Below are 12,150 nucleotides of genomic sequence, written 5' to 3' on the forward strand. Positions count from 1 at the left end.
ATGGCTCAGGTATGCTGTCTTTTCTGCAATGTCCAGACATTCTGTTTCTCTTAGTCCTGGGTATGAAGCCTGAGAGACACCTAATAGCAGCCTGGGGTGAGGCCTTTTCCCATACTTGGGCCTCAAGCTCCACCTCTGATACAGCCATTTCCCTGTCAGCAGCTCTTGGGAGATGTGGCTCTTTGGCAAAGGTGAAGCGCCTTTGCCTTCCTTGGTTTGAGGTAACAAACTCTGTCTAGAGTGGTTTATATAGGGCATAGTCTTTATTCTAGAGGAAATAGCCATGCCTGTTGAGTCCACTTTTCATTCAGTTAATGAAGTTCTGAGAAATCAGACGTATGATCAGATTCTAAGAAAACTTTAAATGCTAGGTCATTTAAGATTTTTATCAGCAGGTGGCACTGCTCTCTTTCCTCAGCAAATACAGTTTTTCCAAGAAAACACTGGCTTTTTCTTTGTTGCTATTGAGTTCCTTAGGCTTGTTTGGCCAGACACAAACGTTTCTTCTGAGTTCCCTTTTGTAGGGATTTAGTCTACAATATCTGTTTATGCGGTTTAATTTATTTATACCCTCTCTCCACAAAGGATTTGAAATTGCTTACAACGTACAGTATATGAGGAAAAGGAGACTAGAACTTGCGATAAAGAACATATAACTTGATTCTGGGTTGTGGGTAGCTGGAGAAAAAATACACACACACACCGTATTTTGCCATGTATAATGCACACTTTTGCCCAATTTTTTTAAGGGAAAAATAAAGATGTGCATTATACACGCACAGCGCTAAAACGTGGGTGTGCATTATACGCGGCGAAATACCAGGTCTTTGGGTGAATGACTTTTTTAGGATTTGAAATGAAAATGAATGTTCTCACCTAAGATTAAGCAAGTTTCTGTTGTACTCTTCTCATCTCTCTAACCTGTTTTGTAATATTATTCCTCTTCTATCAAATCTAAGCTGTGCTTTCACTACCCCGCAGCCTCAAGGCTGCGTAATTAGCATTTCTGAGCCTGTAAGCTTCAATTTTTCAAGATGCGGTCCTCACCCGTTCATTCATTCGTCCTACACAGATCAAGTTCCAACTCTTTCCAAGGCCTTGTCCTGGGTATTGGGACCACAAATATACCCGTTAGGTAGCTTTGGCTGTGCCCAATCAGTTTGTGATAGGATACTCTTCTCTCAGAGAGCTTTCAGCTGGCTGGAGAAAGAAGACCTGTGTTCATACTCATTAAAATTAGACATTAGAGAGCTATTGCAGGCAAAGTTATAATCAAATGATAAATCTTTGTGATGGGTCTTACTAGGGATTTATGAGTGTTCTGCCTATATAAAAAATAAATCGGTAAATTTCATCTCATTCAAGTTTCTAACAGAAAACCGGAATGAAACTGCTGCTTCAATACAGTAAGGAACGGCTCGGGCTGCAGTAGCTGGGGTAATTGGGGTGTGGGCGCTCTGGGAAGAGGGGCCCACGAAGCCCCGACGCTTGGCTGGAGGGACCAGCATCTTTCCACAACCGGCTCCCCGCCCCCGCCGCACTGTTCTCGGAGGTTGGGGCAAGGATTGCTCAGGAGGGATCCAGGGAGCCACCCTCCCGAGTCGAACTCCAAAGCTGGGGGCCCAGTTCCCTGCGCTCCGGGTGGGGGGCAGGTGGCAGCGGCTTCTTGGCGTTCGCGGGTTTCACCAAGGGCCGTGCAGAGGCGGGGCGGGCCCAGCGTCCACAGTTCTCGGTACTCCGCCCCCGCGGTCCTGCATACCCGGTCCCGCATACCCAGCCCCGCAGGGTCCAGCGTCCCAGTGCGCTCCAACAGCCACTGGCACACATTCCTGCACCTGCATCTGGCGCCCGAGGTCTACGACGCCAGCCGCATCTACGAAGTGCATTGTGGTGTCGGACTGAGAGAGGCACTCGTTACAGTACTTGGTCCTGGCGACCAGCTCATCTACCTGACCCAGACTCCGCCCCAAGTCCAAGTGGCAGGTGGTGCCGCTGCGGGACCTCGTGGCCATTGATCTGGTGAGGAGCGTGGGTGGGCAGGCGGGTTCTCGAGAAACTCCTTCTTGGGCCCTCCAATTCGAGCCCTCCTGCACATGGGAAGGAACAGGAGAGGAAGACCTTCCTCTTCCTCCCTGGACTCTCGAACTCTCTTTAACTTCCTCCAGTACTAGCAGCCACATAGGGAAACTGTGGATTGCTTATGCACTTCCTATACAGATGCCTTGCCCGTTCTCACGGTGTGTACCGGTCGTCCCACCCAAATAGGGCTACAGATTTGAGAACGTAGCCCCCTATCAAAAGTGTGTTTGCCAGTCATTCGTTCTTTCAGTGTGCTCCTAGCCTGTGCCAGGCACTGTGCTACACACTTGAGGATGCAAAAATAAAATAGGTCTCTTTCCTAGAGACCGATGCCAACAAATGCCATGTGACACCTTTGGTAAGTGCTCTTGCGCCTTGTTTACTTTTTTTTACTCTCCAGCGTGTACAGCAGGTTAAGTGCTCAGTACGAATGAGTGAAGGAATGGATGCATTCATGAGATGCGAACAGGATGCCTGACAATCTCAAGCGGGTTACTGGATCCAAACTGGGCTCAGGTCACGATGGAAAAACGTCCTTGGCAGGACTGTCAGCAGGGTGGAGCCTTGAAGGAGATACAATCTGGCACAGCCACGCCTTGTCCCGGTTTTTAGTGTGCTGCTACTGTATCCCCTTTGCTCCAGGAATAGATTTACCTTATCAAACAGCAACAGATTGGAAACAGTCTCTCTTCTCCAGTTACTATTTTTCCTCCCTTGGCTCTTTTTGTCTGAGCTGCTCTCCATGTGTGTTCTTTTTTCCATCGGGGACAGGCATCCAGCCTTGTTTATTTTTCCCCTTGTCTGAGTCTCTGTGTTCCCCCCTGGGGGAGAGGTTGGTCAGACTCTTAATGGGGCTGTTTTGCCAAGAGAAGCAGAGCTTGTGTGGAATAGTCTCTAAGAAGAAAAAAAAATTAATGAAAAAAAATTCCATTTTGCCACTTAAAATATCTCTGGGGATAATATCTCAGTGCAAATTTATTCTTTTTAAAAAAAAAATAAAATGTGGGAAGTAAAACTGCCTTTTCCCCTACTGTCACTATTTCTATTATCTTGCACTAAAATTAAAAAAATTGAATTTCCTTTACCAAATGTTTTTTAATAAAACATTAAATGCTCAGCTTTCTCTTGTGTCTGGTAAACATTTATTGTTTTGACAAAAGGCAATGACTTTAGAATTTGGTTACTCTGCCCAACAAGAGACAGTCCGCGCATGCAGTAGTTGTGATGTATCTTTCTTTCCGAGCTGTTAGAACCTGAAAAGTCCAGTGGAGCCCTCCTGAGCCAAGAATCCTACAGGAAAGCTTACCAATCAGTTTGGTTATACTTCATGTACAAAATTTACCTTTCGGGCATATAGACGACTGTGTAATGTCCATAAAGGCGCTACACAAATCCAAGATTTCAGCACTGCTGACAGAGTTTAACTTTGGCTGACGTTGTCGAAGGCAGATTAATGACCCCAAAAAGGTAGCCCTGGGACCTGTGCATATGTTACATTACACAGGGGAACTAAAGCTGCAGGTGGAGTTCAGGTTGTTTGCTAATTAACTAATTTTAAAATAGGGAGATTATTTTGGATTATGAGTGGGCCCAAGGCAATCACAAAGTCCATAAAAGTGGCAAAGGGGGGCAGAAAAAGAGTCAGCAGCAGAGTGACGCAGCATGAGAAAGGCTTACTGCTTTGAAGGTGGAAGGGGGCCACGGACCACGGGGTGTGGGCAGCCTCTAGAAGCAGGAAAAAGCAAGGCATCAAGTTTGTGCCTCCAGCAGGAATGCAGTCAGCTGACGCCTTGATTTTAGCCCAGTGAGGCCCATCTCAGACTTCTGTGCTACAGAACATAAGAGAATACATTTGTGTTGTTCAGTGCCACCAAGTCTGTGATAGTGCATTGCAATAGCAACTGGAAATTAATACAGCAGTTTCCCCTATTATGGTGCTTTAAAGTGGGTAATTGTTTTGAAAAATACTGTTTCAGTGAGAAATAAATATAATCATGTCAAGCACAAATTCCTTAACAGTCGCTTTTTCTGAGTTTTAATAAAATAGTTCTGGGGTTATTACTATACTTCATGGCTTGTACTAGGCTGCATTGGATGTGTGAAAAACGGGTGTTGTCACGGAACTGCTTTATCTGGCATCAGTTAATAACCACAGAGGTAGTGGACTGTCGTCCCCCTGAGAACTCTATGCCCTTACTTAATACCGCAACATAGAGAATTTTCCCGCTTTCTGGGCTCTATCTCATGTAGTTGTCCTCCTATCCGCGCTCACAAAAGGCCAGAACCGCGATTGGGTGCAAGGGAGATTTCCTTTGCATCAAAGATCAGCGTAAAGTGCACTTGGGGATCTCAGTAGGCATTCGATGGTTCATCCCCTGAAAGTTTCTGCAGTTGCTTGGGCAGAGCTTTTATAAAAGGCAGGCATTTTCCTTAAAAGTTACTTTTGAAATTATTCTCTAGAGTTTTCTGCTCTTGTGGTATACATCAAAACACTATCTTTATGTGCTTCTAAGATTAGACACATTGTTCAAGTGTGAGAACCAAATATCTAGAACAGTCTGTGAATTTCCTGTGGGTTCATTCCATCCCAACAGCTCCAGAGAGAAGCAACTCTCTCAGCTCCAGCAGCCCTACCCGCCGTGTCTCGCCTTTCTCTGTGTCCTTTCCCCGCTGCCGCCTCACTGAGTGTCTGGGCTCCAGCCATCCCCGGCTCCATGTGGCTTCCTGAACAAACAACAAAGGTACCTTTTACAGCTTGGCCTGTTTGCTTGCAGTGTTCATGCCCTCCTCCTTGTTCAAGGTTGTTCAGATCATCATATTTACAGTCCTTTTTCTCCTCTTCCTTTTTCTTCTCTTGGTCTTCCTCCTGCTTTAAAAAATATAATAAACATTCTTAGCATAGAATGGTCACAGGCTTGCAGAAGAGACCACTGCAGTTTGCCAAATGATCCCTGCTTCCCCGCTTCCATAATCAGGTCCTACACATTTTCTAGGCTAAGTCCAAAGTCATTCTTTCTTCAAATCGCTTTTCCTTGACTGAGCCCATAATGGCAGGTTTTTGGGTCTGTTTTGTTCATTTCTGCAGCTCTGGTTCCTAGAACACAGCCTGGTACAGATAAGACACTCAATAAATACTTGTTAAATATTCAACATGATCTGTCTCCTGTCTCTTTTCTTTCTGAATTTATTATCTGCAGTATATACTTGGGCATTTTATACTACATTTTTATTCAGCCTTTGCTTTCCACCTGTATGGACTCGGTCAAGTTTGTTAACCTCTACTCTGTGCCCCGCGTCCTCCTCTGTAAAGTGGAGATGACAGCACCTTACTCACAGAGTGTTAGAAGCAGTAAATTAACAAATGTAACACTTAAAATAACACTTGGCACATGATAAGAGCTATATACATGTTAGTTATAATTAATAATCTTTATTCATATATGTAAAGTCAATTAAGTCTCCCCATGGATCTGTAAGTTCAACATTATTACCCCCTTTCCAAGGTAGGACATTTAGCTTTAGGAAATTTGGCAAGAAAATGACTTTTTGAGCATTTATTATATATTAGGTGTTTTGAAATACATTATCTCATTCTTCTTAGAAATCTGCCCAGTAGGTTTGACACATTTAATTGCGTTCAGAAACAGAATTCCTCATCTTCACCCCAAACGTGTTCATCCCTTAGCTTTCCCTGTTTTAGGAGATAATATTTTCCATCATCTTTAACTCTGTCCTTCTCTCCCACATCCCACATATCAGTACATCCTCTTTCTAAAAATGTATTCAAGCAACATTGGTTAATAACACTATATACACTTCAGGTGCATGTTATAATTCGATATCTATATACTCCACTGCATGCTCACAACGCTGCGTGTGGTTTCCTTCTGTTACCATGTATTTGACTCCCTTTACCCAGTTTACCCTCCTCCCACCCGCCTTTCCTTTGGTAACCACCATTCTGTTGTCTGTGTGTGACTTTGTTTTCGTTTGTTTTGTTAGCTCAGTTGTCACTTTTTTGTTTTATATGCTACATGTAAGTGAAGTCATTTGGTTTTTGTCCTTTCTAACGTTGCATTTAGCATAATACCCTCAAGAGCCATCCATGTTGTCGTGAGTGGCAATATTTCATCTTTTTATGGCCGAGTAGTCCTGCATCGTATGTGCACCACATTTTCTTTATCCACACATCCATCAATGGGCACTTAGGTTGTTTGCATGTCTTGGCTGTGGTCAATAAGGCTGCAGTGAACATGGGGGTCCGTACATCTTTACCAACTAGTGTTTCCATATTTTTTGGTAAATACCCAGAGGAGGAGTTGCTGGATCCCACGGTACTTCTATGCTTACTTTTTAAAGGAATGTGCATATTAGTATATCCTCTCGTCTTGTGTAAAGGAGGAAAGTTTTTCTCTACCCTTTTAGGGTCCTCGGCTGGGTCTCTAAACTGACAAAGACAGATTAATAGGAGAAAAGCATACAAATTTATTTAATATACATTTTACACGACATGGGAGCCTTTATAGGGAAACAAAGACCCAAAGAAACAGTTAATCTGGTGCATTTTTATACTGGGTTTGATGAAGAATAAGAGTCATGGAAAAGTGTGAGAGGACAAAAAGGGGGATGAGCCAAGGTTACTAGACTGGGTGGGAGCTTAGCCAGGCCTGTGGTTTGCATTCCTCTAGGCATGCCTGTCTCATAGATGGGATGTTTCTTTCCTCTGGGCATGGGGAGGGCACTTCCCCCATGCTCGGGGGAAGGTCAGAGAAACTTTCTGCACCTGCCTTTTTCTCAGATTCCTTCAGCTTAAGATATTCAGTATGCCAAGATGTCATATTTTGGGATTGCATGTCCTGAATCCTGTCACTTGTCTTCCAAAATATATCCAAGTATGACCTTTGCTATTATGCCTTTTCCTGGTGCCAGCTGTCTGACACCTTATCCAGACTATTGAAATTGCCCCCAAGTTGATTCCCTCTCCAAATAGCAGTTGGGATGATCTTTTTAAACATAAATTATGAATTAAATTATGTCAGTCATCTGTTTCACAGCTTCCATGAACTTGCAAACTCCTTACTACCTACAAGAGTCTCCATGATTTGACCCCCTCTATCTCTGAGTGACCTGCTACCACTCTTCTGTAAGCTCTTTGCGCTCTTCTTCCATGCCCCCTTTGCCTTCTTCTTCGTGCCTTTGCAGTTGCCATCCCACCTGGAACACTCGTCCCAGATCCTCCGGGGGGTTGATTCTTTCTTGTCAGCTGTGTCTCCAAGTTCAGCATCACTTCCGCAGGGATGCCGTCCATGGTCACCCCATCTGAAGTACCATTCCCCCATCACACTTACTATATCTCTTTGTCTCAAAGCACTGATCAGTATCAGCATTATAAGATTAACCTTTGTAATGATTTATTATCTCCATGAGAGCAGGCCCTTCACTGTCTTGTTCATTCCTGTGTCACGGGCACTGTTTTCTGACACATAGTATATAGATGGCCAATAATTATTTGTTAATTGGAAGAATTAATAAATGAAGGAATGGATGCCCAGGTCCATTGTACAGGTTACCTCTTAGAAAGGGAGATGATACTTCGTTATTTCCAATTATTGAGGGACTCCAGAGACAGCTCATTGCACTGGCCAGAGTCGCACAACCAGTCAGTGGCAGAGCTGGAATAAATTCTCGCTGGTGCCCTGCTGCTCAGGTTCAGAGCTGCCGCGCTTCTTTCTGTGTCTGCATGGTGTGGCCCCTGTGCATTTTGAGAGGTAATGAGAGTTTCGTAAAATGAGACCATGTTATGGATGCTTCTTCTTTAGCTTTCTTTCGCTATTTGGACTCATTTGCAGCATTTCAAAGCTCTCACTGCAGGAGGCAGTGATAAACTCTGATCAGTCATTTTGACTTCTTAATAGTGTGTTTGCATAGCGTAGTTTGGATATTGTATTCAGGTCTTGAGAAACCCCATGAGGGCAGGCATTTGGTCAGTCTGATTCACCTCTATGTCCCCTGTGCCTGGAACAGCCCCAGGCTCTCAGTGGGTTAACATCACATAGAATCTGTCTTACTCCAGCTACTTGTCCACCATGGGACTGTATTTATCCATCATAGTCACAAGATAGGTGATACTTAGTCACACATTTTAGTATCAGAGGCTGTACCTCAGTACATGCTTGCTTAATCACCACGGCAGGGAGACATTAACTCAGCAAATTATCTACTGGGTTTTAAGCTTCCACCCAGAGGTAACACATGTCACTTCTTCTCATGTTTTCATTAGCCAGAGTCAGGCACATGCCTAACTTAAAAGGGGGCATTCTATGTACATCCCACGTGTCTGGAAGAGAGAATAGGAATATTTGTGAACAGCTCTAATGTCTACTTCAAATTCCTGACATTCTATCGAGACCCACTACAAGCCACCCAGCTGCTATTCTCAGTGCTTAATTTGGAACTTCTTTATCCTTATAATAACCTCAGATGATACTGTTAGCTGTGTTACAGATAAGGAACCTAAAGTACAGAGAATTTAAGCAGTTTGCCCAAGATTGTCAAAAAACGGCAGAATCAGAATCTGAGCCCAAGTAGTCCGGCTCCAGAGCCAGTGGTCTTAACCCCCCAGCTACAGCTGCCTCGGTACATGGTTTCCACTGACTGATTATTCAGACGACTCTGGGCTCTTTGAAAGCAGAAACTCCATCTTGTATTTTTTATGTTTCAGTTTTGCACTCTGCATTAGGAACTAAAAAATAACTATGATGAATTGAACTGAATAAATTAGAGCCTAGATAATCAGCCGCTGAAAGCTAGGGCTCTTTTATTCTTTGACATTAAAGCTGATAAGGGAAATCTGAATCAAAACTCTGACACCGAGACTATAAGGTAAAAATGGAATTGTTAATAAAATATTGGAAAAAAAGAAGTAAGGGGTATCCCCTTGCCTTTTGAAAGTAGTATTTTAATATAAGTAAGAATAAGTCAGTTCCAGTTGCCAATATAAATAGGGATAAAAATGATATAGATACGTGGATGATGACATATTACTCTTAGAGGTTTAGTCAAAGAAGTTAAGGACATTTTCAGATAAAGCCTTAGTCATTTGAGGCAATAACAAAAAGAGCATTCTCCTCTCTCCCAAAATGCCCCTCGCCACCATCAGAGACAATGCTGCACTGAGCGCACCATGGGTCTAGCTCAGGATTGCTTTACTGAGGTTCTTAACAGCCAAAGGTCATTAATTATAATAGATACCTTTTGGGTATGTACCATGTTTCAGCCTTGTGCCAAACACTCTGAATGGATGATCTCACTCAATCTTATTAATTCTATAAGGAAGGTGATATTATCTCTTTTTTTACAGATGAAGGACTGTAGCAGACAGAGGATAAATACTCACACAAGGTCATGTATTCAGAAAACACCCAAGCTGGGATGTAAACTTAGGTCTTTTTTTACCTCAGAGCTGGCATTCCAAGCCCACTAGCACATAGGAACAACTGGCCTCCTGCGAATTTGTGGTATTTCTTTCAAAGTTTTTAGGCTTCGCAATAGGGACACCATAGTTACCTCAACACGCAGATAGCATGGTTCCTGAGCATTGGCTGTCAGGAGGGGTGAACTTACAAACGCCTTTTTCAGTCTCAAACACCACATCTCTGTATTCAAGGTTATTGTCCTTCAAAACTGAGCCTGGTGTCATTGCTATTGCTGATGGGGTTCAAGGATGGGTTTGGCTGAAAATACCCTGGTGGATGTCCTTTTCACAGCACCAAGCCTTGAAAGCTTTTTTCCGGTTAGTTTTTCTTAGCTGTGGCTCTTGGCCCTGAAGCAATGAATTTTCAAGCCTAACACTGAACTAGTCTAGGGAGTCTCCAATATTATGAGACAGTGTCCAATTCTCCAAAGTGCTAATTCCTTTTGGAATATGTGGGTGGATCATTCATGAGGGCTATATTAATAGATTACAAAAATAGCTCATCTACTCACACTTCCTTAGGGATTGGCATGCTCAAGGAGACAATACTGGAAAAAAAAAAACACCTGGTTGAGACTGCAACGAGTTTTTTAATTATGACAGTGGAAGGATTTGCAAAACGCTAAATGTAAAAATAGCTTTTACTTTGGTTTAAACATATGTACAGCGTGACACAGGTAGTTGCTAATGCGGTTTAATTAGAGGGAAAATCACTCAAGACACCTCCATATATTCCCTGGCTGCTTCATCAGTTGATCGAAACCTTTGGGTTTACCGTCGGTCCTTGTTCAGATTCTCTCTGGCACACTCTTGGACAGGGTAATTCATCAAGTTGCAATTTGAGTGAATTAATTTACTGCTTGCTTTTCTCTCTTTGTTGGAGACTGTTAGAGCTTGATTTGCGGAGAGGAAGTTTGGTCTTGAAAGGACCATGGAAGTAGAAAAATACAACACAATTTAGCTCTTTTTGGGCCTTACTTCCAATATCTCCAAACTTTACCTCAAGTACGTGAGGTGTGCCTTCAGTTCTTCCCGTTTCATTTTTCCCCTGGTTCATGTTTTTCTCTCTCTTCTATGCTGTGCAGTTCTATTGAATAGATGTCAGATTTTATATGGAGCATTCTACCAGTGTTTTGATTTACCAGGTACTACAAATATATAAGTGAATAAAAAAATGGTACCTGCTTTTAAGTACCTCATAATTTAGAGAGGAAGGCAAGCAAATGAGAAAGAAGAAAAATAGTTATAAGCAGATACTTATAATGAAATGTGAAAATAGATATAATAAACAGAATATGATGAGAAAGCAGAAGAGGAACTAACATATTCTGTTGGGGGAAATGAATGGGAAAAGGTTCACCAAGGAAGTAATTTTTGATCTTGGCCTTGAAGGAAGAAAAGTAGGTTCTAGGCAGAAAAAAGGGCAAGTATATTCCAAAACGAGGGAATAGCATATGCTTAACTAACTTTCTACAAAATGTCTAAACCCACATCAGTGGAACCAAGTGGAGCCCTGTTTTAGTGAAGGCCTCATAGCTTTTTCTGTCTTTAGCTATCTTTTACAATTTGTTCAAAGTAGGATCCTATCTAGAATCACACATTGCATTTGATTATCATCCCTCTCTTTGGTTAACTTTTTTTATGGAAAAACTTCAAGCATAAACAAATTAGAATAACAAGTATAATGACTTGCCAAATGCCCATCACCAGCTTTGGTAATTATAAGCATCTATCTGATCATGTTTTATCTATGTTTCATCCAAGTTTCCCCGGAAGGATTATTTTAAAACGATTCTCGTATTCCCATGAAGAGTATGTTGTTATGCTTTATGTTGTCCCAAAGGTTTCTTAAGCTCTCCTCATTTTTTAAAAATTCCTTTTTCTTTTTGCTGCTCTGCTTGGATTTTTTTTCTACTTTGTCTTCCAAATCACTGATTCAATCCTCTGCTTCATCTGACCTACTGTTTATTCCTTCCAGTGTATTATTTATCTCAGATACCGCATTCTTTATTTCTGACTGGTCCTTTTTTATGGTTTCTATGTCTTTTTTCATGCTGTTGAGTATCCTTATAATCATCACTTGAAAGTCCACATTTGACAAATTGTTTGCCTCCATTTATTTTAGTTCTTCTAATGGAGAATTCTTTAATTTGGGTCCTGTTTCTTTGTCCTCCCATTTTGGCTGCTTCTATGTATTAGGTAGATCTGCGAAGACTGTGGTGCAGACCTACGTGAGATGCTGCCTGTGATCGGCCCCGGGCAACCTGTTTGGAGCCATCAGTGATCCACACTTGTGGCTCCTTCTGCTGGGTCTGGGTGTGTACAGAAAGAACCAGGCTGCACACCAACACCAGCTTTTACTGGCTCTGGGACAGGGGGAGAGTCATCTAAAATCTCAGAGCTTTCAGACGTCCACCTTTGCTGTTAGGCTTAATCAGTAATTTAGCCTCTAGCTGTACTCAGAAGCCTGACTTAAGATCTACAGGGTGGGGTGAGAGTGATTTCTGCAGGTGGAGCTATTGCTTCCCCCTCCCCCATCCCCCACCCTCACTGATACCACTTGGAGGGGAGCGCTTTGCCTGAGAAAGATGCTTCTG

General features: G+C 42.7%; 1 protein-coding gene across 1 annotated transcript in view; it reads left to right on the top strand.

Moving 5' to 3' along the window:
• C3H12orf56 (chromosome 3 C12orf56 homolog) overlaps positions 1–12,150 on the top strand; it is an 81,301-nt gene continuing 69,151 nt past the window's right edge. The window contains 3 exon segments of the mRNA XM_071220790.1: positions 1–9; positions 1,653–1,879; positions 1,881–2,019. Of these exon segments, the coding sequence (XP_071076891.1) occupies positions 1–9; positions 1,653–1,879; positions 1,881–2,019 (375 nt within the window).

The sequence above is a fragment of the Desmodus rotundus genome, chromosome 3 (assembly GCF_022682495.2).
Source record: "Desmodus rotundus isolate HL8 chromosome 3, HLdesRot8A.1, whole genome shotgun sequence".
NCBI classification, from domain to species: domain Eukaryota; kingdom Metazoa; phylum Chordata; class Mammalia; order Chiroptera; family Phyllostomidae; genus Desmodus; species Desmodus rotundus.